The 26,705-nt window shown below is 40.0% G+C and overlaps 3 protein-coding genes across 4 annotated transcripts; 1 reads left to right on the top strand and 2 right to left on the bottom strand.

Moving 5' to 3' along the window:
- narf (nuclear prelamin A recognition factor) lies at positions 1-13,814 on the bottom strand. Its single transcript, XM_054760158.1, has 12 exons — positions 13,550-13,814; positions 12,001-12,073; positions 11,856-11,921; positions 11,662-11,790; positions 11,454-11,586; positions 8,003-8,137; positions 7,439-7,557; positions 5,996-6,125; positions 4,539-4,611; positions 1,562-1,699; positions 1,333-1,490; positions 1-1,252 (listed from the first exon to the last, which is right to left on the bottom strand). The coding sequence occupies exons 2-12, from the start codon at positions 12,061-12,063 to the stop codon at positions 1,005-1,007; spliced, it is 1,392 nt and encodes a 463-aa protein (XP_054616133.1). The 5' UTR covers positions 12,064-12,073; positions 13,550-13,814; the 3' UTR covers positions 1-1,004.
- On the top strand, positions 13,471-20,179 carry LOC129171503 (cytochrome b-245 chaperone 1 homolog). 2 transcript variants are annotated; one of them, XM_054760216.1, is made up of 6 exons: positions 13,471-13,634; positions 15,189-15,276; positions 15,375-15,416; positions 15,506-15,676; positions 17,035-17,179; positions 17,690-20,179. In XM_054760216.1, the coding sequence occupies exons 2-6, from the start codon at positions 15,189-15,191 to the stop codon at positions 17,835-17,837; spliced, it is 594 nt and encodes a 197-aa protein (XP_054616191.1). In that variant the 5' UTR covers positions 13,471-13,634; the 3' UTR covers positions 17,838-20,179. The 2 variants fall into 2 exon arrangements, with proteins under 2 accessions (XP_054616191.1, XP_054616182.1); XM_054760207.1 differs by lacking the exon at positions 13,471-13,634 and adding an exon at positions 14,194-14,324 and having other exon boundaries at positions 17,690-20,178.
- On the bottom strand, positions 19,459-26,705 carry hexdc (hexosaminidase (glycosyl hydrolase family 20, catalytic domain) containing). The gene is made up of 11 exons (XM_054760145.1): positions 26,377-26,705; positions 26,189-26,304; positions 26,008-26,095; positions 23,202-23,366; positions 22,945-23,128; positions 22,010-22,081; positions 21,673-21,871; positions 21,420-21,581; positions 21,222-21,329; positions 20,540-20,629; positions 19,459-20,453 (listed from the first exon to the last, which is right to left on the bottom strand). The coding sequence occupies exons 1-11, from the start codon at positions 26,461-26,463 to the stop codon at positions 20,282-20,284; spliced, it is 1,443 nt and encodes a 480-aa protein (XP_054616120.1). The 5' UTR covers positions 26,464-26,705; the 3' UTR covers positions 19,459-20,281.

Below are 26,705 nucleotides of genomic sequence, written 5' to 3'. Positions count from 1 at the left end.
CACTTTGATATACCATATATATTTATTACAATTTTGTACCGTATATACATTGAATATGTATATATTTAAAGACAAAGCTTTGCATTTTTGTTATTAGTAGCAACATTTTAGCGTTTCCTCTTTGCATTGTGCCTTTTTGCTCTATTTTTCCCCAAAACTTTTTGTTTGTTTAATTTCACACCGCCACACTTTGGACACCCCTGCTCTAAAAGAATAAGACCAACAATTTTCAGTGGTCAGACTTTTTTTTTTTTTAGTGGTCAGCATGTATTGATCTTATAAAAGACAGAACACCAACAACATATAAATTAAAACAAATATTAGCCAGTGTTTGTTGTGCTGAATGGCGAATAACCATTGGTTTTCTATACCACTTGTCCTAAAATTGCGTGTGTGCTAGAACCCACCCCAGCTGACTTTGAGCAAGAGGCGAGGTACACCCTGGACTGGTTGCCAGTCAATCTCAGGGCACATACAAACAAGCAAACATGCATAGATGTTCAAACCCGGAACTCTATGACGACTATGAGGTTAACCACTATTCCTCCCTGCTACCAGAGCTTGTACCATTACAAAAAAAAAATACTGATCAGGCTTGAAACTCACATTTGTCATTGACTGATGAGACAATAGGATGATTACTGCTGCATAATGATTATTATAACACTTATTGTAAACATTTAACACATTTCACGTTGGGCTGGTGTGGATTTGAAATACACGCTCCTTATGTACGTTCAGATGAGCTTTTGTTTGTTGGCTTATTGCTTGGTCTGTCAACATAAACCACATCACATTTGTGACCTTGTCTGCACAAGTCTTTTTTTGTTGGACGCTTATCTGTTATACAGCGCCCTCCAGTGGAAGAACTGCATCTACTGCGTCCAGCTCTGATTGGTTTAAACATACAAGCTTGTCCTTAACTTATCCCAATGATAACCTGTGAGACAGTTCAAGTGGATTCCCAAAGGTGGACCCTCATTAAAATCATTGCTCCTTTATCCTCACCACTGCATGTGTGGGGGATGTGAGGGCATCTGTCTCTGACTCTTATACTGGGTGTGCAGTAGCTTGCCAGCCTGATGTGACTCCTGGCCCTGAAGCCAGTCTTGATAAAGGGTCTGCAGGGTGGGGTTGACCTCCGGGAGACTGACTGACAAGCTGCTGTAAGCCTCCTCCATCTGCTGGACCAGGTTTTTATCCACTCGGCCCGCTGTCTCATACTCTGCTTGACCACGGCCGCTCAAGCACCCTGTGAAGATCACAGAGAAGCATGTCAGAAAGAAAACGGTGACCACAAAAAGGAATGAAGTCACAGTTGCAGTGTTATACCTCCTGGGCAGGACAACACTTCCACCAGCTGGTAAGGCACCCGTCCTTTCCTCATGCGGTGCACCAGGGTCTGGATGTTCCTGAAACCATAGACGGCAGCAAATTGCAGCAGCGTTTCTCCATCTCGCTCTAGCGTCACCTCCTGGAAATCGCGGTTCCTACAAAATTCAAGTGTTTGAATGGTCACAATTCCCCTCCATGCAAACACACTGGTGCCAACTTGTCTCACCTAAGGGTCTTATATGTGATCTTGTGGACATCCAGACCAAATAGCTCTTTGGCAGCATGCTTGAACACATGTTCCAGAAAACCCTCAGAACCGTGGCCTTCATGTCGAACCAGCGCCACGTCTCCACCATCACCCAGCCTGCAAGAGTTAATTTTGAAAATCATTTACTGCCATGTCTACCCTTTACTTGCAAAATGGCAACCAATCATCACACTTCCACCGCGGCCAACATTGGAAAAAACACTTTTACAATGCAAATCCTGCAGCTATTAAACAGGCTCCTCGTTAAACTATACTATCAACCTTGTGCAATATCTGCTGGTTACAACTATTATAACTACACAAGTGGTCCACGGGCTACATACGAGTTCTGTTCCTGGACTGTGACGCAAGACTTCAGGTGTAAGCTGGATCTTACACATTACTTTGGAGTTGTGGGTGACCTTACCTTTTTTCCAACCTCACCACTTAACTTTGTACCATTTCAAGCTATTCATTGGACTTGAATGACTTGAATTTCAACAAAATAACTGGAAAAATTGGGCTGTTCTACAAATTTTGACCGATAGTGTAGTTCCCGATCGAGTCTCATGTTTCCGGATCAAAATTACGTTTTTAATTAATTTATGGGGTTGCGTTCGTAACCACAAAATGCTGAAATTGAGAATACCGTAAACTGAGGACCACCTGTATAGAGCAGCGGTGCCGAGGGCCGATAAAAAATTAGCTACGAGCCGCACTTGGGGCACCAGATTCATACACCTAGAAACACATTCATTCATTTTCTACCACCTCCTGCCTGTGAAGCTAACCACCTCGTGCTGCCCATGAACAAATCAAAGAGGGAAAACCTATTTTCAACCAATGTTGATATTTATACGCAAATGTAAAGATGCTACAAATAAAACCTTAACCTGCTGACAAAATTGCGAAATTGGTAGACAGACAATCCAATTAATAGTGGCAATTGAGCCTTTACAATGATGCAATCTTAGGCGCTGGAGTCTAACAGATTAGGACCTCTAAAGTGGAGTCCTCAAGTTGTTGAATTTTGGATTTTACCAGGATTTCCAGGAAAATGCATGTCTAAGGTTGCACAGAGTTTAAACGGCCATCATGCAATGATGTCATCAGACCCCCTGAGACTGTTACACTGTTAGTGTGTGACTTGGATGAGCGCTCCGCTTGACTGACTGGAAGCGTTTCCTGCCAACACGCTGTTTATATAGACGAAAGGCGGACGTGACTGAGGACAGCATGCGGACGTGAAAGGGGGAAGGGTGGGCGTGAAAGAGGACGCTAAAGGCACGCCCTCAGTAGGTAGTACATAGTGCCAGTATGTGTATTGTGCAAAACAACATCGGTTTGGCTAAGGACCCCCGAAAATGCCACCTACAAAGAGACAGGCTTATGAAGCACAGTTTAAACTGCAAGCTATCAGTTACGTGGAGGAACATGGGAATCGAGCCGCCACAAAAGAATTCAAGACCAACAAAATGGCGCCATCTATCCATCCGGGCAAGGACTACCGTGGCGCAGCGACTCCTACGGCAGTAAAAAAAATTGCTGACAAACACATCCAGCCCAACCACATCACCAACATGGACGAGGTGCCGCTCACTTTCGACATCCCGGTGAACCACACTGTAGAGAAGGGGACCAGCATGGGAGCGATGGATGACAGATGGCGAACACAGCTTCACTAAGACTGGGAGGCAGCGCAGGCCGAGTTACACCACAATTTTGTGAATAGATTGTGGCTGCTTGGGCTAACGTGTCTGATGCACTGTTGTTCGAGCCTTCGCAAAAGCCGGCGTCATTTCTGAGGAGCCGTACGGCAACGAGACTGACTCTGACAATGACGAGAGGGAACCTGGCGTGTTTGATGGAGAACTTGCCCTGCTGTTCATTTGGGATACAGAAGATGAGGACTTTGATGGATTTGTGGATGAGGATGGAAAAAATTATGTGAGTACATTGTTAAATACTTCAATAAAGTACAACTGAACTCGGTTTTGCTCCCGCTACCTTTTTAAAAACATATGATAGCATGCATGCTAGCGTATGTTTTAGCGTGCATGCATGCTAGCGTATTGTAGTGTTGCTGGGAGCACGTCCTTTTCCCCAGTGTGCTTTGAGATATTGTTTTGGTGCGGATGCTCTTAAAGTTACATGGTTGAGCTACATAGTTGTTAGTTTATTGTTCTGCAAAAATAGCGGTAGTGTCTTGTCTGTTTTGTCTATCTTTGCTGCGTGATGTTTTTAGTTGTGCACCATGACTGAGACTGTTGTGTTGAGCGATGACCTTCCGCGATTTCCAGTGGGTTTGATAAACTGTACGAGAGATCTGCTCTTAATCTGCCCAAAGAAATGAAGCACTGTCGCTTCCTCACTGACTACTTGAGCGCCCGTATGTTTGACTGCCTGCGTCCAATAATACGGTGCGCCATGTATATGTGTTAAATACAGAAATAGCACCGGTAACCGAGACTGCGCCTTTTAATACGGTGCGCCTTATGGTCGCGAAAATACGGGAATCACATTTCATATTAAACAATGACACCACAAAAACGGAGTATTTTACACAGGCTTTCCAACAGTTAGGATCATTCCACAAGTGTGTTTTGTTTTTTCTTGGTTTTTGGGTACATGTTATAACGCATATGATGATTTGAGAGAACCAGAAATGGAAGTCATTTTGACATAGGAAAGCGATACATCTGGCATGACAAAGCCAAAAACAAAACATTAAAAACAACAAAAAAATAACAGAATGTACACTGAAAGCGTGTTATTTTAACTGCAATAATTGTTCCAACATTTTATTTATAATGGTGGACAACTTATTTTTACACTTTTATGACAGGTAAAATATGGCTTGAAAGATTAAAAAAAAAGTGTGACTTGTGTACCACCATATAAAGTTTTGCTAACCATTAACTCTTCTTTCATAGAGTGAGACTGGTCAAAAACTCACACATGGTCCAATGGAACAGAGTCCAGCTCCTCCACAGAGACCTTCTTCTGTTGCATAAGGTAGTAAATCTCCCCTGGAACATGACACATGACGTCAATAATGCATTACTAATACCTGTAGCAACTGGCTGACACACAGACATACACTCCTGATCCAAATTTTAAGACCAGCTGAGAAATTGCAAGAAATTACATTTTGCACTGTTGGATCATAAGGAGGTTCTAAGAAGAGTTTCAAAATGCAAAAAGAACAAATAGGAGTGAGACAAAAAAAAAAATTGAGGCAGCAATTTATTGCAAACAAGCATTAAAGTGAAATCGGTTGTTCATCAGCTGATTAAAAGTTTCAAAGACCACAGCCTTTAAAAGCCAAAATCTTGGGAAAAATGTAGATGTCATTTTCTGTCAGGTATTCACACTGTCATGATCTCTTGATGGCAAAGGCAAAAAAGCTTTCTCTCTTTGAATGTGGTCGGATCGTTGCGCTGCATAAGCAAGGCCTCTCGCAGCGCGTCACTGCTGCTGAGGTCGGACGCAGTAAGACAGTCATTTGAAACTTCTTCAAAGATCCTGAGGGTTATGGAATAAAAAAGTCAAGTGGTAGAACCCAAAAAATGTCAGGCCCTGAGTCGGAGGATCTGACTGGCTGTCCGTCGAGACACATAGTCCAGTAACCATCAGAAAGCATTGGAGAGAGAAGGTGTTTAAGAACAAAAAAAAAACATCTTCAAAGGCCTCGTCTCCTTCAATGCCACAAAACTGACAGGAGGAAGACTGTTTTATTCTCTCGTGAGAAAAAATTTAACCTTGACGGTCTTGATGGCTTCCAATCTGACTGGCATGACAACAAGATCCCAGAGTGGAGAGGGCACCATCATAATCAGAGCTGCTTTTTCCTTCAATGGAACAATGGCACTTCAGGTTGTGCAGGGGCGTCAAACGGCAGCTGGCTATGTGGAGATGTTGCAGGGGCCATCCCTCATGACTGAAGGCCCTCGTCTGTGTGGTAATGACTGGCTTTTTCAACAGGACAACACTGCAGTTCACTATGCCCACCTGACAAAGGACTTCTTCCAGAGGAATAACCTCACTCTTTTGGACCATCCTGCGTATTCCCCTCATATCAATCCAACTGAGAACATTTGGAGATTGATGGCAAGAGAAGTTTACAAAAATGGACACCAGTTCTAGCCAGTGGATGCCCTCATAAAGCCATCTTCACCATCTGGAACAACATTAACACTAGCCTAATGGAAACACCATTTCTTCTTTTTGCATTTTTAACCTCCATCAGTGCAAAATGTAAATTCTTGCAATTTTTCCAACTGGTCTTAAAATTTTGATCAGGAGTGTATTTGAGAATCTCCCTTGTAAGTGTAAGTGAATTATATATTCACCATGCATGTTTATGACAAATCATTTGTATTTTTCATCTCTACTATACTTGAAGTACTGAACCTGAGGTCAGGACACAGTCCACATCTCTGCTCTCCAGCAGACTGTTGTAAAACTCTTCTCTGACAGCCTCCAGTTTTTTGTCAAAGCAGGGAGCCACCACCATATGGTACACTTTGTCAACATTTATCTTCTGTTGGAAGAAAAGAGAGCGGGGGGTGGGGGTTATTATGACGTTCAAATGGTAATACTGTAACAACTGATCCTTATTTTGTAAGGACTCGCTCTGCTCTGTCATTGGCATGACAGCCAACACTTCCTCCTCACTCTCCCCGTCCCCCAGTGCGCCTCTGACTAGACTATCATTCATCAGCTCACGGGAGGAGCAATCACATTACTTAACTGAGTTTTCTTTTGACTTATCTTTATTGCGTGCATGAATGTATTGCGGGGTGAGCGAGGATGCCATGTTTTTGACTTAATTATTTTGTCTTTTTAATTTTTATAAAAAGTCCCCCGTCAACTTTCCTTTTGCGAGGTCCCATAAAGAATGCCTGCTGGACCATTGGAAGTTTCTTCAAAGCAGAGCAAGACAATGGGGAGTCTAATAATAATGAGGCTAATAATAATGCTAATAATAGTTCAAAAGCAGTGTGATTTATTTCAAATGAAAGCAAATGGCCCTCAGCATTGTGTGTGTGTGTGTGTTCTATTTGTACTGGCATGAGTCAATAATCTTGAGTGCCAGCCAACATCATAATGTTATATCAGGGGTGTCCAAACTTTTTCCGCCGAGGGCCACATACTGAAAAAATGAAAGGATGCAAGGGCCACTTTGATACTTTGTGAACCAATCCATGTAGAGAATGATAAAAAGTTATACATACACATTTTCAAGAAGAAACTGCACTACAGCTTTGTGATATACTGTAGGTGAAAAAGTGTTGTATTAGTATAAATTTCGGTCTGTGCTCTTTTTTCCCCCCATTTTTGCTATAGTTTTTTTAAAATTTTATTTTCCAAATACTTACTTCTTAGATAATCTTTGCAATTGTTCTTTTCGTAATATCATGACTTTATTCCCATAATATTTTGGCTTTATTTACTTATTTTTTGGCTTTGTTTGTTTCCTCATAATATCACTACTTTTAAAAAATAAATTTTTTTCTTAAATATTTCAACTCTACGCTACTAAAATATATTATTTTTCCTCATAATATAACAATGTTATTCTTATAAAATTACAACTTTTTCTCGTTAGATTACAACTTTTTTTCTCTTACCATTTTGACTTTATTCTTGTAAAATTACTGCTGATTTTTCCATTACTGCTGATTTTCCATTTTTGCTATTGTTTTTTTTTCTTTTTTGTTAAATTATATTTTTAGAATGTGCCGCAACCCAGTAAAGAAACCACCAGCAGGCTATAAATGCCCCCCGGGCCACACTGTGGACACCTCCTGTGTTAGCTCGTCACATCCTTTGATTATTATTGTGCTCACTGACCTGCTGTTTAGAGAAGTAGTCCTTGACTAGACAGCCCATAATCTGCTGCGGAGACCTTGCTGTGCAGATGTGCGGGGTGACCAAACTTCCAAGGACGCGCTCTGAATAGCGTATCCAGCCTGTTCAAACACACATACACTTTGTTTTCTAACACTTTCCACAGCTCAGCCTCAGGTATGTTATTTTATTATTTGCATTGCTTGTGCAATTTATAGTACGGGTGTCTCGACATGACACCTTGCAAACTTCCTGACTTTACCTGCCTGAAGATGTACAATGCCACATTTAGTCGAGTTATTCTCACAAAAGGAATGACAGGGTAGCTGTCAGAATGTTCCACAGCAGGTTGTCATTGTCACTGTCCATATCATTCAAACAGGGAGTGGTCAAAAATGAGTGCTCTATCTCTCCACACCAGCACTGCGCCGTTATCTGCACTTCTACAAATGCCGCAGGCGCATAGAAACTCTCAACAAGGTGCGCAATAAATGCAGATATGGGGGTGCAAGGTAGGACGGTTAGCTAAAAACAGGGAGGTGAGAGAGAATATGAGGAGAGTTGTACCTGGACAGGAGGAGGTGAACATAGGCAAGGCGTGGGAGTCATGGTGCCTCCTGCGGTACCTCTGAATGAACTCCTTTTGACTCTCAATGATGCTGAAACCTGCTGCCAGAGTGGTATCAAACACAAACTGCACCCCTGCATAGAAAAGCCACAGAGAGTTGAGCGACAAGATGATATATGTATGCTAAAACACAAACATCCAGATGAACCCTTTGGAGCCCAGGGTAGGATTTAGTCCAGTGGTGTCCAAAGTGTGACGCAGGGGCGTGGGTTTTTTCCCAAAATGCATTTTAGTCTGAGCAAAGCATTTCATTGGAGGACAAGCGGCATAGAAAATGGATTGATCGATGTATGGATGGCTGTCAAGGCGCTGACATCATTGCATAGCCCCGGCAGGCACCAATGAAATGCTTTGCTAGCACAAAATGCATCGTGGAAAAATGTAAAAATAGGTGTTTTTTTTTTTATTTTAAACTTGTATTGGTACTTGTTCGTATATTTCCTAGCTACCTTTTGAGTGTTAAGTTGCTGTGTGATGAGTTTAGCGTTCTTTGTAAGATGACACAATGAGTCAAACTGGCTAAAGTAAAGTACACCAAGTCCCCGACTTACGAACATCCGACATGCGAACTTTCGGAGATACGAACACAAGCCGACTCTTCTATTGTTTCATGTATTTTGACTTGTATTACTGTAACTCCATTATTTATACTGCTACATGCTTGACCAGTAGAGGGCACTGTGACACTGCTAATGGGACCAACAGGAGAGAAAGACGAGGAAGAGGAGAGAGAAAGCTAAATTGTAGCTGGATGATACAACCTGGACAGAGCGTGTGATTAAAGTTTATGAAGCGTTAATAAGCCTGCTTAATTCTAAACCATTTTACTGTTCACAATGACATGAAAAAATCAAATACACTACATTGTCATATATTTTTTTTAGATTTATCATTGTACTTTTCTTAAAAGTAATGCTAAAATAGACCCACATTTGGCCTAAAATCACCCAAACACTTAAAATCTGAGTTGGGAAAATTTTTATATTTTTACTGTAAGAAATTCTCACTTGTTTAATTAATGAAGCCTTCTTATAAGGTAGAATGTATAACCCTGCGGCTTACACAGTGGTAGGGCTAATTTGTGGTAGTGTTCTGGTCTCGCGACATCTCGTGTGCTTCGGAGCAGTGATTCTGTGCTTTGTGTTCGCGCCCACATCATTAAGTCTTGTGCGATACCACATATACATTATATATAAAGACATCAGAGTAATTTATTCATTTATTTTAAACAACTGCATATCATTTAGACAAGGTGTCAATAATTTAGTTACTTTCCACTGTGTTCCAGGTTAACGGTATACATTACCTCAAATGACAGAAGTATCAAATTATCGATATTTTGAGGTGAGAATCGATTTTAGAGCCTAAATACTGTATGTGGTATTGGAGCTATCAATATTTCATTATCAATTCGCACATCACTACTCATCATGGGAGAATGCGTGGAGAGGTGGTTGTGATACGGCTTTCACGTTGAAAGTGATTGATCTAGCGGCTTTTGCTGGGGTCGGCCGGTGGATCTCGGCATCGTGGAATGGTGTCGGATGGTCCGCTGTCACCAGCAAGTTTTTTGGGGGGGGGACACAGCTGCGTGCTGGAGAGCACAGCACGGGCTTGGGGGTTGATTTGCCTCGGGGCAGGGCGACGCTGGTAACAACGAAAGAAGGAGATAGACCAGCGGTGTGTGCTGGTGGAATTGTGGGGCTGTTCAGTTCCAAAACTTGAAGAGCACGACTTTAGTGATTTTAGTTCCCAGGAGGAGGACGAGGACAGCGATGAATGACTTTTCTGGTAGGCTACTGTTTAACCAGCCGTTTTACACGTGTGAGCGGCAGACAGGAAGTGCCTCTGGGCTTCAGAGTTGAGATTCAGCTTGCCGTGGGTTACACCCGCAACAGTCTCACCGAACATTACAGTAACATTACTGACACCTAGTGATCAGTGTAGAATAGTACATCTTTGAATACCTTTTGAATGCCTTATATTTGGATTTCAGTTTATTTAGCCATTTTTATACTTGAAAATGCTTAATTTAGGAAAAAAATATGTAACATTTGCTTAAATATACATATGTTTTGGCTAATAATAGGCCATATTCAACCATGATTTATTATTCATTAATTTATTTTTGAAAAACCGTGATGACGTGAAACCTCGAAATTTGAACCGTGAAGTGGCGATGGATGACTGTATTTGTATTTTAGTTCACTCAGCCATTTTTATGCTTCAAAATGCTTCATTTGGACAACAAAAACGGAAAATTTGCTTAAATATGCATTTTTTTTTAGTAGAGATAGGCTGTCGTCAACTACAAAACAGCTATAATTAATTAATTATTTCATTCAATTAAAAAAAAAAACGCGACAAGACTGAAGGAGCAACGTTCAATCTGCGATCTAGCGAGAGACGACTGCATTACATTTTGTTCATTGTTGTAATTTGTGTTAAGCGGAAAGGAACCAATGTTTTACATTTTTGCAGAAATCCATATTTAACTCATTCAATTCCAGCCATTTTTCAAAATTCAACCCCTTCAGTACCGGCCATTTCAGACGAGGCACACAGAATATTGTGTTCTTTGGCTACATAAACATGGAACTTACCAAAGAAAGATTAGACTTTCATCTTTCATCAGAAAAAAAGTTTTGTTTCTACCTTTTTCCCTTCTCAAGTAATCAGCAGTAGAAGACAGGTAAGTTTCAGGAAAATATCAGTTCCCGACTAGAAAAGGGAGAAAGCTTTTTCTTTTTGTGAAAAGATACATTTCAAGCATAACTTTCACTTTGACATAAACGTTTTGCTTTTGTGACAGCTCATGTATCTAAACAACTGTACCACAACATAAACAACACAAAAAGGGTTGATTTACCTTAAAATAACAATTTATTTACAAAAATAACACCATGAACTATTTCTAATTTTCACATTTGGAACTAAAACTGTGTTTGCACACGTGCGTGCATGTGCATGCGTTAAAAAATTTCCTGCGTAACCTTCTGCACGCTACACTCCTCCACGCTCTCTCACTTCCTCCTTGCTGTCCAGTGTGTATTTACATGCCAAAGATCCATGCCAAACTCTTTACCAATTGCACTTCTGCCACCTTGTGGCCGTTTTTGTAGCTTAAAACTGCTCTAACAATGACATATTTTATCGTGCACTTTCGTCATCACCCCTTTTTGCCTCCCACGCAAAAAAACGTAAAAGAAAACGTCCTTGGGATCAGGCGTTCGGGTTCATAAAAACGTATTGATACGTCTTTGGTATTGAATGAGTTAATATTTCAATGTTTCAAATGCCTTTAAATTAAACAAATAAGGTGAAGAACATGGCTCTTCAATGTTTCTAGCTAAATAAAGCAGAAAAATGTAAAAGTACTTAGCAGCTTACCAAGACTCTTGAGAAAACCACAAAGTTTATTGGCAGCCTCAGCGATGTCCAGGTCAAACTTTACGGCAAAAAAAGGCAGCGATTGTGGACACACCGACGCCACCAGAACCTTGTGCTTCGCCACGTCACACTTCTGAAGTGGGCAGAGAGGTATTTCTCAAAAATGCGATCAAGACCAGCTTACACGGGTATAATAAATGTAGTTTACCTTATTGAGAGCAAAAACACGCTCTACTTCCTCCAAGTTCTGTTGAGAGACCTTCAGGCTCTCCTCCTCAGACATACAGCCGTCACAGGATAGACACGCACTGAGGAGCAACTGCGATCCTTCACGCTCCTGATGGAATTTCAATATTTGGTGTTGGAGGCATTTTCAGTCAGACTGCTCAGAAATAAGACTACCTGTCCATTGACGAGATCGCTCTCCTGATGTGCGCTGATATCATCATTGCTCTGTTTCTTGTTGCACTGTGTTGAGGAGGTCATTAGTCACTGCTAAACTGTATGAGTGAGCTAATCTTCTGGGATAAACATCCAGAAAAAATACCTGCTTGGTGCAGTTCTCGCACTTTTCCTTGCGCTTCCCGATGCCGACCTCAGACATTTTCATAAGCTGTTATCTGTGAATAGAAGAAGGTAAATAGTTCTACCTTCCAAGAAAGTAATCATTTCCTTTGACTGCGGCAAAGTTTCAGCCTGCTTATAATAAGCACTAAACAATTATCCTGACACTATCTGGTTATTAATTACACATATCTTATTCACAAACCCCATTACATCATTTTTGGCCAAACAAGGAGGAAACGTTGTAAAATCTAATAAAGACAATAGTTTTAGTTTTTTTAGACATCAAGTAAATACAGTAAAGGGCCAGTAATGTTGATATGGATACTGATTAGAATGGTACAATAAAACAAAAGACAAGATTTGAGGCCAGGAGTGTCCAAAGTGTGGCTTGCGGGACATTCTAAAAATATAATTTAAAAAAAAAAAAAAAAAAAAAAGAAATAAGCAGTAATTTTACGAGAATATAGTAAAAATATTAGAGACAAAAAGACACAAAACAGCGTAATATTATGCTTTCGTAATTGTTGTACTGTTATGTCATTTTAGTAGCATAAGTTTGAATTATTACATAAAAAAAGATGTAATTTTTTAAAAAAGTTTGAATATTATGGAAAACAAAACAAAATAAAATTTTAATCTTTGGAAAATTAGGTTAGGGAAAAAGTCAAAATAATATTATTAAAATTATTAAAATTAACAAAAGAAAGTTGAAATAGTTGGAAAATTAAAAAAAAAACAAATGGAAAAAACAGCTGTCATTTTATGAGAATTGAGTCAAAATATTAAGAGAAAAAAAGTTGCATTCTAACAAAAAAGCTGAAATTTCACGAGAATAAACTCGCAATATTATGTAGAAAAATAATGGCATTAGTAGTATACAGCGGTAGTATATTAGTAGTATACAGCGGAGATATTAAAGATAAAAATGTTATTTGTTGTAAGAGAAACAACAAAATAAAGTGAAAAACTTTTAGAAAATTAGGTCCGGGAAAAAGCCTAAATTTTATGGGAATAAAGTGATAATATGACGAGAAGAAAATTTACAACATGAAAAACCCAACAGAAATGGAAAAAATAACTAATTTAAAAAAAGTATTAAGAGAAAAATGTCATATTTTATCGAAAAAATAGTTGCAATTTTACAAGAACAAACTCATAATATAATGAAGAAAATAATGTCATTTTAGTAGCATGGAGGTGAAATGTAAAGCAAATGTTGTAATATAACAAACAAATTAAGTACGATTGTAATTGTTGAAAAATTTGGTTGGGAAAAAAGTTATAATATTACGGATATAAAGTCAAAATATTGCCAGAGGAAAAATAACGCAAAGAGCGAAGTTGATACAAATAATACGCTTTATTTGAGAAAATACACAGAAGAAATGTAAAAAATATCGATCTCGTCGCGCTAGTATCGATCCGGACCTTTAAAATAAACACTGTAGGAAGCGCAGCACAGTGACTGACGTTTAACTCCTGCTCTTAGTCAGTGACGACCCTGCGTGGTAATTTTTTCGGAAACTTACCAGTATGCAACTGTGAAGAGACAAAAGACACGAACATCAGCACCACTGGAGGAGCTCCCGCTGCCAAAAGAGCCCAGAAGAAAAGGTGAAACCACAAGCACTCAGCACAGCTCAAGTATAAAGGCAAGGTCGGTGCATTCCTTGTCGATGGGACTCGTATCGTAAGTCGCTATCGTTATTTCATGACACACAAACGGGTGATTTTAAAGGAATCGGCGTTTGTCAAACCCAGTCATGTCTATGAACGTCCGACTCCATTGTTATAGAGAAATATACAAAACAGCGCATGCGCAAAGAGCGTTACCTGTCCCGGAAGTATGAGCAAGAAAAAAAATATTTTTAAATATCTTACATTTAACATAGAATATTATTGTTACAAGATTAAAGATGTGGTATTTTTTTTATTTTGTAACAAAATTATTGTAGTTATCGAATTGACACAATGAGTACAACAATAGTGTCAAAATTTATTTTGACCATAATACTCTAAAATATAACTATATGGCAAATATACTATTATAACTAATAATATAGTAACAATATAGCACTGTACAATAATACAACCCTTATATGTGTTTATTTAACTTTCACTTTTATTTTGAATCCAACCGGAAGTGAACCCAACCAATCAGACAACACGCATCCAGGAAGGAAGCGTCACCCATTACAAGCAGACGTTTACACGAGTAGAACTTCCTCATACATACTTAAAGTGTACAGTCTCTTTTGTTTCAATTGTTTACCGAAAATCTAAACGTATATCGCCTCATTTAAGGTAAGGGATTTTATATTATTCGAGGCATGGGCCTTCCTCTTAGACACTATAATATTTATTATTTTCAGCCCTTGAAATAGTACTTTTGAAGGAAAAGCTCATTATACAGTGGGAATGGCCACGTTTGCAGTGGAAATGTAATTAAACACTTAAGAATACACACAGGAAACAGACTGAAACCATGAGGGAAATATGAAGAATTAGGGAGATTAATGTATTTTAAGCATCAAATCTTATTTTCCCAATTCTATGGATTTGGAATGGAATATTTGCCACTCTGAGTCAACAGAGAGATATCATAACTTGGTCCCTATAATATGCCTCTCACAATTATTAAATACATTTTAAAGCCAGTTTTACACATTAAGAAACAATGACAGGCACATCCATCCATCCATCCATTTTCTATACCGCTTCTCCTCTTTAGGGTCGCGGGGGCATGCTGGAGCCTATCCCAGCTGACTTCGGGCGGCAGGCGGGGTACACCCTGGACTGGTCGCCAGCCAATGGCAGGGCACATATAGACAAACAACCATTCACACTCACATTCATACCTATGGACAATTTAGAGTCGCCAATTAACCTAACCTGCATGTTTTTGGAATGTGGGAGGAAACCGGAGTACCCGGAGAAAACCCACGCAGACTGACTGCTGGAAAATTTGTGAAAAAAAGTCAATTTGTGGCTGCACCCCCCCATAAACCCCACTGCAGATAGCGCCATCAAACCACTTTCTATTTAACTTACCGTTAAATTTACAATTTAAAGCAGAGTAAAGAATGCCGAACTGCAAATAGGCTGGGATCTATTGTCTACGTTGTCAGGGTGAGTCAATAGTTTGGTATACAAATGTTTTTGGTTTAGATGGGATACATGGTAGTAGAGGACAAAAGCGCCACAATTCTGCACCTGAAGAGAACCCCTGGCATCCGTTCCTGGTCTCTCTTTGTTGGTACGTATGTGTGCATATTTTTTTAAACTATTAAACAGTTGAATTAACTGAGAATATACCATGTTAACTGACAACCTGGCTTACCTCCTTGTTTCCAGGTATGGCATCAATTGGGTTGGCGGCTGCATACTACAGCTCTGGTATGCAAATAAAATTACCATATGTTAATGTTTCATTGCTTGACTCACACATTTCACTACTGCCCCTATTTGTCATGTTTTCTACATAGATAGCATCTTGTGGAAGCTTTTCTATGTGACCGGCTGTCTGTTTGTGGCAATGCAGAACATGGAAGAATGGGAAGAGGCAGTATTTGACAAAACTGCGAATGTGATTGAACTCAAAACCATTAGCTTGTACACTTTAGTTTTGACGTTGTGGAAAAAGGGACAAGAGAAAGGTAAGTTGTGACAGAGAGGGTTTTTTTTGTTAATCTACAGTGGAACCTGCTGAAGTCAGTACTGCTTATGTTGCCAACCCGTCAATGTCAAACAACCCATCAAATCCCAGACTGTGTTATTAATATTTCTAAAAAGTGCCCGCTTAAGTCGACCTTGACATCAAATTTGAGACCCTTCTATGAAAAATTTTGAGTTTATCTCGAAGTGTTGTTGTATTGCCAACTTTATCATTATCGCAAAACAAAACATTAAAATATACACACAGTGACTTACTGTTCAGTGCAAAATGAGCTTTAAAATAAAACCATGACAGTATTAACCTGGATTCTACCACAGCAACGAACAAAATGCACCCTTTTAATTTTATATTTTCTGTCACGAGATCTCGCAAGATTAAAACGTGAAAATGTTTCTCCTTTAAGAGAAAAGCTGTCTTGTGGGCACATGGCAGGCTGTGAGCTATGGCATGGATACTGTGAAGGATAATACACCTAATATGGAAGTAGCAGTGCGTGAGGCAGGATTGGAACCGCATATTAAGTGCTTCATGCGCACTATGAACCTTGCAGTCCAAGCTGGCCTCGGGTTTTCCCGCATCACTTGTTTGCTCGAGCGGGTGAAACGTGTAGCTGCTTTTATTCATCTGAGTTGAACAGCTACCACAGTGTTAATGTCCAAACAGAAGCTGTAGGAATTCTACATTTGATCAAAGTTACTTAAGATTTGTCAGATCAAAACAGGATCGCTGCATAAGACTTCTATCAAAACGTGTCATACTAGCGTCCATTTCGGAAATTCACTACTTCCTGGGTCCTCACTCTAAGCATCATGGGAACTCTAGTTCTTTTAGCATAAGCATAAAGCTAAACTACAATCTGCAATCTGTTTTACATGTGTCTTTACATAACACATCAACATAAATGATTAGTCGTAACAGCTACAACTATTTTAACTGTATTGTATGTAAGTCCTGTATTTTGTCATTATCATCTTAAAACCAACGTGGTTTGGCAGCTCTTCTTCTCTCTCGGGCTGGTTCTAACATATGCCACTGCCCCCTAAAGCCCAACCCCTGAATCACACTTCAGAATCATACACAATGATCCTGTCGTGACAATCATATAAAAACAGGAGGAAAATTATGTCAATAAACTGCCGTAGTTAAAAAAAAACAACAAAAAAAACCCTTATCGTCCATTCTCCTTATTTCTCTGGCCAAAGTCACAAGTAAATTTCAGCTATGTCAACGTCAGCCAGCCAGTCCAAGGGGCGATGAGATAAGCGGGTTCCACTGTATTCGTTAGTACAGTAATATACTTGTGCTAAAAGCCTTTTTTTTGTTTTCTCCCCTTTGAAGTTGTGTTAGACTTGAGGCATCTCCATGATGTCTGCATCCAAGAGGAAAGGGTCCGTTATTTGGGGAAAGGCTACCTCTTGATGTTACGTCTGGCTACAGGTTTTTCATACCCCTTGACCCAGAGTGCCACACTTGGGGGGCGCAGGTAACTCTGATTCAGTGATACAGTGGAACCTCTATAGTTAAAAGTCAGCTCCTGAAGTTGTGCAATTTGTGAAATTACACAATTTTGGGGTCAAAATACAAAATCAAATGCAACATATTGTGACACCACATTGCACCTCCTATAGCAGAAGTTCCACTAATAGTCATAATCTTCTCTCCAGCACTCTGGAATAGACTTTCCCAGGGTGGCTGAGGGGTGTGATCCCGTAGTTGGAATACACCCTCCGGCCACCCTTCTTGAAAAGGGAGACCACCACCCCGGTCTGCCAATCCAAAGGTACTCTTCTCAACGTCCACGCAATGTTGAAAGGAAAAGATCAACCAAGACAGTCCCACATCACCCAAATTGGAGGTTGACGTGATGAATCCAATTGTACTTAGAGGTTCCACTGTATATATATGATTTTTGTACAGTGCATTATAAAGTTACATAAAAGTGAAAGATTGACCATCGCTGGTTTTTTTTGGGTTTTTCTCCATTACTTGTCAGTGATGTGGAGGCACTAGCTGCACTGCTGAAGAGCTTTTTGGGTCTGGACGAGCGGCGGCAGCAAGATGAAATGGCAGAGTACACAGAGGAGGAAGTGGACTCCTCGGGTAACAGCAGTGATTCAGAGGGTGAAAAAGAAAAACCCTAACAGAGGTTAATACGTAAATAAACTTGTAGTGTAATTTTGACTGGTTGGATTTTGGGATGCTGCCACTGCCAAAACATAACATGATACTTTTAATACTTGGGATGCTTACCTTCAGACTTTAAATGCATGCATGCATGCATCCATCTGCAGCTTTATTTTAGGAAAATATTCTCATGTTCTAGTTTGTGTGTAAAGTATGGTGACTTTTCTGTCTAATTATTATTTGGCAAGACACTCCCTATTACTGTGCTTCTCTACTGAACCCTAATATGTATTTATTGTGTGTGTCAGCGGACCAAACACGGTCTATTCTCACACTTTACTGGACCACCCAGTTTTTGGTTGTTTTCACACACCAAGCTGGCAATTGGGATGAATGCATGCACAAACTGGCAAACCAGTCAAGAGTAATTGATGTGTGAAGTTCCTCTGCCTGTTACTTCTCTTGTTAACCAAAGACATATACTCTACTCACAAAAAGTCAGGGATATTTTGTGTGAAATTTCCGGATGAACCTAAAATGCACTACTGTGTAACTTGTACAGGTGAACTTAACTTGAATGCACATGAATTGCACGACTTTGTTTAGCAAGGAGCTGAATGGCAAAATTTGCAACAGGTTTGTGAACAAGTTGTGCAACAAGCACTGAAACATTGGACAGTTGGACATTTGCATTCATGGTTTCGAGACAGTCAAATTAGGTTCACCTGTAAGGGTTATAGTGCGTTTTAAGTTGATCCTGCAATTTCACCTGAAAGACGAATATCCTCTGCTTGTGAGTAGTGTATGTACTGTATGTATAGTTTTGCCTGGTATGGTATGTTTATTTGTGTCCAACGTGGAACAATTTACATGAAGGAACATCACATGGTTACATTTGCACAATTCAACATGTCTGAAAAGGAGTAGGAAGAAGCAGATCTTATATTTAATCCCACCCCTATAACTGATAATACATTCACACCATAACTTTTACGTGTTGACACTTTGAATATTTCACTTTCCGACATTTGTCATTTACATTTGTTCCACTTCCAGAATGAAAGGATGGTGTTAAATAAAATCAAGAAGCAAAATAGGAGTTGAAATAATGACATTATAAACCTTGTGCAGTATTAAGGAAATAAATACAATTTGAAAATGCTAAATTGGGAGTAAATGGTTAATAATAAATAGGCGTACATTTGAATTATTGTAACATTAAATAAAACATTGAGGATGTTGACTTCAAAGCTGCGTCAAGTGTTTGTGGGTTATGTCCTTTAATTTCCTTGCAGTCGACATGATGTACTCTTTGTCCAGACTTTTGATGTCTTTGACAACAGAGTACTTTGGCTTCCTCTTGCGGTTGGCGCTCCAAGTGTCTTGAATGTTCCCCTGCTTCCTTAAGTCGCGTGCCTTCTTGCTGATGTCAGATGCTCATTGATGTTGAGATACACCAGTGGTCTCCAATGTTCTTTCTCATGAGAGCTACTTCTGGAAAATGAAAGTAGCCAAGAGCTACTCATTTTTGTAACATTTATTGTCATAGCTTATTTCAAACCAAACCAACATGCTTGTTTTACTAGAACATTAAGAAAATGCTGGTATCCACAACTCAAATTTCGTATTTCAGAATGCATTTCTCTCTAGTGTACTCATTACTATTAACTGAAAACCTGAATGACAAGCAAGGTTGTGGGCGCCTTGTGGTCCTGGAGGGGCTACCTGGTGCCCGTGGGCACCGTGCTGGCGACCCCTGATGTAGACGTTTGTTTCTTTCAGCTTGCTTCTCTGCCTCAGCCATGCTACCCTGTTTTTTCTGTTGTTGAACTTTATAATGATGGCCGGTGTCCTTATTCCTGCCAAACATTGGAATGAATGTATCCATGTTGTCGTCATCCAAATCCACCCCCTTTGACTGCAGAAGGTTGGCCACCTGTTGCTCTGTTGGAGCAACATCTTATTCCTCCATTATTAGCTGCACTTGCATAAGAATTGCGTGTTATGTGAAGCATTGTTCATGCGCTTTGACTGCTCCAAGTCATCCACTCTGCAAGTCATATGCAATATGTGATGCTTTTCATTATTTTGCTTCTTTAAAGCTCCCACTTTTCCTTCCAGGCCATCCATTTTTTTATGAAGTGATGCATTTTCATTCTTCAAATCCTTAATGTGTTTCTTTAAGGATTTCACGTCTTCATGCTCTTTATCTATTTTGGTCCTTAGCTCCTTATATCATTCAACATCACAATTATCTCCTGTAGTGTACCTGGAGAAAATTGTGATGTTGCATAATATAAGGAAGAAAAGTGTTCTGAATCAGGCCACTATTTACTGTAAGTACATACGGAAATAAATGAATGCCACTTGAAAATCATTTGATAATTTGTTGGATTTAATTGTTTCAAGCAAGCATATAATATGTACTCCACAATCCTTATGACTAAGAGGGAAGATGATTCTATGGAACTATCTTCATTGTGCATGCTGAGATTTCATCAATAATCCTTTGCAGGGGGGCCATCACCGGGCTAACATGCTCTTCTATCCACTCTTGTGCTGTTGAATCTGGGTAAAAACTACTCATCTGCTCTCTTACTACATCCACCTTCTGTTGCAGCATAGCCAAATACCTTAGGAGAGATACCAAATCATATTATCAATCCACATGCAAGCTCACAACCAATGCGGTCCAGTTTGGAAAATGAAAAGTGCTCACCTTGATGCTTGACAGTGAATCTGCACAGCGATAAGAGGATTTAGCATTCTCCTTGCTCTGTGGTAAGGACTGAACCATCCACGTACATACCTAGGTCACATACAGACTATATTTATGCAATCACAGTGGAACCTACAAGAACATCTGAGACTTCAGCTCTTGTGTGTTTTTTTTGTGATGAAAAGTGGAATTTACTGCAGCATCTGAGTTAATATAATTAATTAGATCAGGGGTGTCCAAAGTGCAACCCAGGGTCCCACGGCAGCAGCTGTACCATTACCCCACCAGGGACTGACAGGTAAAGGTGAATTCTGCCATTTTACTCTCATATTCTGCTGCATTCTATCAGTCACTGCGGCAGCGAGGACGGTGTCAGATTAATCTTTTTTTTTCTCTTTATGCCTTATGACAGAGATGTGCATTCTTTGTGCATTTGCGCAAAATGGGGTCCCCCACGGATCGTGTGGCCCTACGCACAGCGCACGTTCTGCAGCCGTACTGTGCAGCAATAGATCATTTATGCAGTGACGTAATCACAAAAGTAGAAAGGAGTAGCTTGTGGATTGATAAAGGAAAAACTATGTTAAGAAATCAAAAGGGTTACAGCAATAATTCAAGTGTGAATTAATAATGAAGAGAAAATTTGGTAAGTTAAAGTACTTTGTCACTAATCAAGACTCACATATTTTTTTCAAAATACATGATGTCCTCTGAGCTAATGAGTGAATCCAGTTCCACAATTGCCTCTGCTAGTGTCCTTCCCGGAAACAGGATGGAATCACCAGAAGCGCTAAACACAAATGAGACAAAATTCTCTTCAAGTGAAAAATTAACATATACGGTAATTTATTGAAAAAAAAAAAAAACGTGTAGGCCTCACCTTCCCATGAACTCTGCCTCCACAGAGGAGACACCCAACATTTTATTCACTTTGCTTTGAGCCTCAGGACTCAACTGGCCATGGAAAAGTGTTTGGAGACAAGCTGCCAGAGAAGGAAGAGCCACGGGCATGAGCTCACACAGCACAGACAGGTGGTCATACCTGATGATAGGAAAGCACAAATGCACTTAATGAGGGTTTCTCCATGCGTAAATAAAGTTAGATTGTTAAAAGAAAAAAAACAATGTTTTACCTTTGCCAGCCTGTCATGACAATGCCCTTAAGATTTAAACCAGTGGGGAGAGATGCAGCCACCTTCAACCATTGCAAATGGTTCTCTACATGTCTCTGTGTGCTGGGTACATTGGTGTAAACACAGGTGGAGCCTTTAAAGGAGCTGGCTGCCCAGACATCTTGCATACCGGCACTGTAGTACTTCTCCAGCAACGACACTGCCAAGAAAGAATAAAATATATAAAATATGCTCCACTGAATCATGACGCTGGAGACTGAGAACCTTTACAATCACATTGTTGTAATATTACACAGTTCACATTGTTGAATGAGAATGAAACGTTTGTAGTTTGTACCTGTTTTGTTCACATCCATATTAGGTGTGTAATCCCACAGCATTGGTTGGACTAGTCCTACAATACCACTAGCTGCCATGCAAACAAAGAAATGCAGACATGTTCAAACATGATAAGACATTATTTTAGCATGACCCAAGTGTTGAACTTCAGTTTGAGTCAAGGTCAGCTGGAGTCAAAACGTTTCATAACAAGTAGGGGTGTCACGATACACTCAGCTCACAAGTCGACAAGATACACAACATTGGGTTCTCGAGAACGAGACGACACAATAGTTTAACTTTACTTTTAAGAATCCGAATCCGAATTAGCTTGATTCGCCATGTATGTAACCACACTAGAAATTTGACTACGGTCTAAAATCACTCTCTGTTACAGCGTACAACAATAGTATGAGCAGGTTGAACTGAAGAAGTACTCTGCTGCGCATTTTTCCGAATAATTGTCTAATAATTGTGCACACAGATATTCTCAACAAAAGCCAAAACCTCACTTTCACTTCCTTAAATATTAAAGTTTGAGGTTTATTAACATTTTGGATTGACCAAGAGCACTGTTATTGTTAAATAATAAAACTAATCATCAATAATGTATAGTGTATGCGTATATAGATTACCACTGCAACAACACATCCGTGGGGTAAAAACTCACCTAACCTGTCTCACGACGGTCTAAGTGTAAAACTTATTCTGTTGCATTCACACAGACAGGTGTATCATAACCCCGATGAAAAACGGGGGTCCACTGTTGTACCGTTTTAATATCTCTCCGTTATTTCCACAAATCAATTTGTGTAGATTTGATGTGCTAGAAGTAAAAATTGTGATAACTTATACTGTTGAGACATGGCTCTTTTCAAGTACCTGTTCAACATGGATGCATAACTGTATTTTATCACTATTCATCATAGTTATGAAAGGTGCATTCCGGCTCACCTTTCAATGTGTCCTGGCTCATCCCCCTCATCATATCATCCCACATGATGATAGTCATGTGAGGCCACATCTTCTTGATGTACCTTGCCACCGATACGACATGAGTCAAGAAAAGTTGCTCTACTGTGCGTCCAGTTGAAGCCAACCATAATTTTGACGTCTCACCTTCACCCAACCTGTAAACCTTAAGGCAAATGAAGGGCTTAAGAGAATGCTAATACCTGAAAAAAAACAAAACATTAACTAGTATACATTACCTCATCTGCGCCTATGTGTAGCGTGTTTAGACCTGGATGGAGCTCCACCACCTGTCTCACCATCTCCATCACAAGCTTCAGCCCATCTTCTCTGAGAGGATTGAGTGTGCCCACACAGTCTGACACTTCTCTCAAGTTCCACATGGCTTGGTGCTTGAGCACAAACTACAGGACAGAGATCACAGGCCGCCGAAATGTGTACAATTATGTCACTGACTTGTGTACACTGGGAGTGGGTGGATCAATCCAAATATTGATAGTATCAATACAAAGGGTAGCTCAGTATCTGACTGATACGCTCCTGATCAAAATGTTATGAGCAGTTGAAAAGTTGCAAGAATTTACATTTTGCACTGTTGCATCTTAAGGAGGTTCTAAGTAGAGCGTCAAAATAGAAAAAGAGGACATGGGAGTGAGCCAAAAAAAATGGAGTAAGCAATTTATCGCAAACAAGCATTACAGTGAAATAGGCAGGCATTGTGAACTGCAGTGTTGTCCTGTTGAAAAAGCCAGTCATTACCACACAGACAAGGACCTTCAGTCATGAGGGATGCCCCCTGCAACATCTCTACACAGCCAGCTGCTGTTTGACGCCCCTGCATAACGTGAAGCTCCACTGTTCCATTGAAGGAAAAAGCATCCCAGATCATGATGGCGCCCCCTCCACTGTGCCTTGTAGAAAACATCTTAGGTGGGATCTCCTTGTCATGCTGGTAACGTTGGAAGCCATCAGGACTTCCTTCCAGACACACAGTATGATGGATCATGTGTTCCTTTCAATGTCCCATGTTTGGTGCTCTCCTGCAAATTGCGAACGGGCACATTTATGGTGTTGAAGGAGACGAGGCCTTTGAAGATGTTTTTTGCTCTTACAACCCTTCTCTTGCAGATGCTGTCTGATGGTTATTGGACTGCACTCAGCACCAATAAAAACCTTCATTTTGGCCGAGGATCGCCCTGTGTCTTGACGGACAGCCAATCGGATCTTGTAAATTTTTTTGGGTCTACACCTGACTTTTTTGTTCCATAACCCTCAGGATCTTTTCAGAAGTTTAAAATGAATGTCTTACTGCGTCCAAACGCATCAGCAAGGGAATGCACATTGCAAGAGATGCACTTCTTTTTGAATTTTGCCCATCATCCACAATCCTTATGTGAGACATGAACACACGTCTTTCTCTTTTCTGCGCGTTTTAAAGATATAAAAGCAGCTAAAAAGAGGCAGCTGATTAATGCGCGTAATGGGACACACGTATTCCGCCTATTAAAACACCTCCAAAACCCTCCAACAATGTTTTATGGTTTTATATGCATGCTGTGGCCATGTGGTAATAGGCACATTCATGATAACATGTAATTCTTACATACTGTATTTACTTCATTTGAAGCATTACGGGAACTTTCTTCCTTGGCTACACATCGCGTTAACTTTTCCAAACTGAAAAACACAAACACAGCAGCAGTGGCGGCATCTCCAATAGGTAGCGTTACCTTTCGGTAGCGGCCGGAGGCATTGCGTTGCAAGTGTGTGGTGAAGCTAGTCGCTAGCTGGCTAGTAGCTAGCCCGTGTGGTGTGGCGAAGTGTCACTATGCCAGAAAAGTAGTTCTGTTAGCGCCTACAATAACAATAACAATTTGACTCCAGATCATGTAAATGTAGCGTGGTTGGTGGTTTTTGGAGGTAGAATAGGTCTGCCCACTTACGTGCATTCTTAGCGGCCTGTTTTAGCTGTTTTTATATCTTTAGAACACACAGAAAAAGAAAGACATGTGTTCATGTCTCACATAAGGATTGTGGATGATGGGCAGAATAAAAAAAAAATGCAGTTCTCCTTTAACCTTTTACATCAGATGATGAACAGGCTATTTCAGTTTAATGGTTGTTTGCAATAAATTGCTTACTCAAAACATTTTTTGTCTCAATCCCATTTCTGCTATTTGCATTTTGAAGGTCTGCTTAGAACGTCCTTAAGATCCAACAGTGCAAAATGTAAATTCTTGCAATTTTTCAACTTGTCTTTAAATGTTTATTAGGAGTGTACTAACGTAATGAGATTAAATCATTTACAGCAGTCGTCAGTGTTAATTTTCACAAATACCTGTGTGTGTTTTTGTTAATAATAATAATAATGGATTAAATTTTCTATAGCGCTTTTCAAGGCACCCAAAAGCGCTTCACAATTCATTCACTCCCCATTCACACACTGATCTGTTGTCACAGCTGCCCTGGGATAGTCTGATGGAAACGTGTTGTTCATATTGTTACATTGTTTACAAAGTCAGGGAATAGGCTCTTGGACACAGGAGGGCTTCTGAGGCAAAAAAAACAAAGGATTTGGATGAGAGCTAATAGTAGTTTTTGCTTTGTTTGGTCATTTAGCACTATTCACTTTAATGTAATAAAATGGAATACTGTATTTTTATTTATTTTGCTGCTTCTGTTGCATGGTCTTATATTGTCACATTTCTATATTGTTAAATTGCTCACAAATAAGTGCGTTGATACAAATAAATGTTGTTTACCTAAAATCATTATCCTGTGTTTTATTGTGATTCCAGTGGAACCCTCTTATCTGTCAAAATAGGTGACAGTTGTGTCTTAACAGCAATGACAATAAAGCTTTTGTGCAGGTGCAATTAAATCATTCTTCCAGTTGCTAAAAATAAAGGGGTGTAGAATCTTGGTTAATACTGCCATGCTGTCAATTTGCACTAATCAGGAATTCACAGTAAAAAGTAAGGTAAAAAGGTTGCAGTATTCCCCACCCCTACTGTACACAGAGAAATTACAAGACATCTGCCTTACCTCCATATGGCCAAATGTCTGCACAAGTGGTACAATCTCCATGCCCTTAGATTTTGCAACTTTCTGCAGGGACAATATCTCATCTTGGCTAAAAACACAGCATCGCATGAACAGTGACATGAACGACAATTCTCCCACACATAACACAATTGTCAATATCCAGTGGTAAGCTGTACTGTACCTGTATGCAGGTTGTGCTGTTGCCTGCAGTTGCTTCAGCTCTCCCTCATAAGGAAACATGTCCTCATATTCCACAAGGAGGCCATCGGCACCAAGTTGAGAGAAGCACTCTATCAGCTGGAGCACCAAAATAGAGAAAGTGTTTACACATACATGTTTAAAGCAATGTTATGACAAAGTAGCTTTTACCTGGTGTAGGTATTCAGTTTTCGGAGGGGCACCTTTCAAATCCAGATGCACCAGTTTCTTCCCTGTGGGCCACGGTGGATTACTCATCCTGCCTTTTATAGTAGTGCACAGTAGGTCTCAATAAAGAAAGCACAAGATGTGTGTGTTTCTGTTTATGAATGGTAGCGAAACCGGAAGGGGAACAAGAAACGACTGCATCCGAGCACACGACCTAGTCAAATTAGTACTTACTCACTTCAAATGTTGTATTACAAATTACACAACTATAAACCGTTTAAAAGCGGACTTTGATTTTCCATCTCTTAGCATATCCGCAAACAGTGTGGCGT

This window comes from Dunckerocampus dactyliophorus, chromosome 2, assembly GCF_027744805.1.
Source record: "Dunckerocampus dactyliophorus isolate RoL2022-P2 chromosome 2, RoL_Ddac_1.1, whole genome shotgun sequence".
Taxonomy (NCBI): domain Eukaryota; kingdom Metazoa; phylum Chordata; class Actinopteri; order Syngnathiformes; family Syngnathidae; genus Dunckerocampus; species Dunckerocampus dactyliophorus.
The sequence above is the reverse complement of the archived record's forward strand: the minus strand, read 5'-3'. Positions and strand labels throughout refer to the sequence as shown.

What these genes read in the sequence shown, in the direction of transcription:
- narf (XM_054760158.1), bottom strand. Translation starts at nt 12,063, where the DNA reads ATGAAAATGTCTGAGGTCGGCATCGGGAAGCGCAAGGAAAAGTGCGAG. An exon ending in GCGAGAACTGCACCAAGCAG is followed by an intron (nt 11,922 to 12,000) that starts GTATTTTTTCTG and finishes TCCTCAACACAG; the next exon opens with TGCAACAAGAAACAGAGCAA. An exon ending in GCGATCTCGTCAATGGACAG is followed by an intron (nt 11,791 to 11,855) that starts GTAGTCTTATTT and finishes AAATTCCATCAG; the next exon opens with GAGCGTGAAGGATCGCAGTT.
- LOC129171503 (XM_054760216.1), top strand. Translation starts at nt 15,189, where the DNA reads ATGGGATACATGGTAGTAGAGGACAAAAGCGCCACAATTCTGCACCTG. An exon ending in GGCTGCATACTACAGCTCTG is followed by an intron (nt 15,417 to 15,505) that starts GTATGCAAATAA and finishes TTTTCTACATAG; the next exon opens with ATAGCATCTTGTGGAAGCTT. An exon ending in GCCACACTTGGGGGGCGCAG is followed by an intron (nt 17,180 to 17,689) that starts GTAACTCTGATT and finishes ATTACTTGTCAG; the next exon opens with TGATGTGGAGGCACTAGCTG.
- hexdc (XM_054760145.1), bottom strand. Translation starts at nt 26,463, where the DNA reads ATGAGTAATCCACCGTGGCCCACAGGGAAGAAACTGGTGCATCTGGAT. An exon ending in AAACTGAATACCTACACCAG is followed by an intron (nt 26,305 to 26,376) that starts GTAAAAGCTACT and finishes TTGGTGCTCCAG; the next exon opens with CTGATAGAGTGCTTCTCTCA. An exon ending in TATGGATGTGAACAAAACAG is followed by an intron (nt 21,872 to 22,009) that starts GTACAAACTACA and finishes CTTTCTTGGCAG; the next exon opens with TGTCGTTGCTGGAGAAGTAC.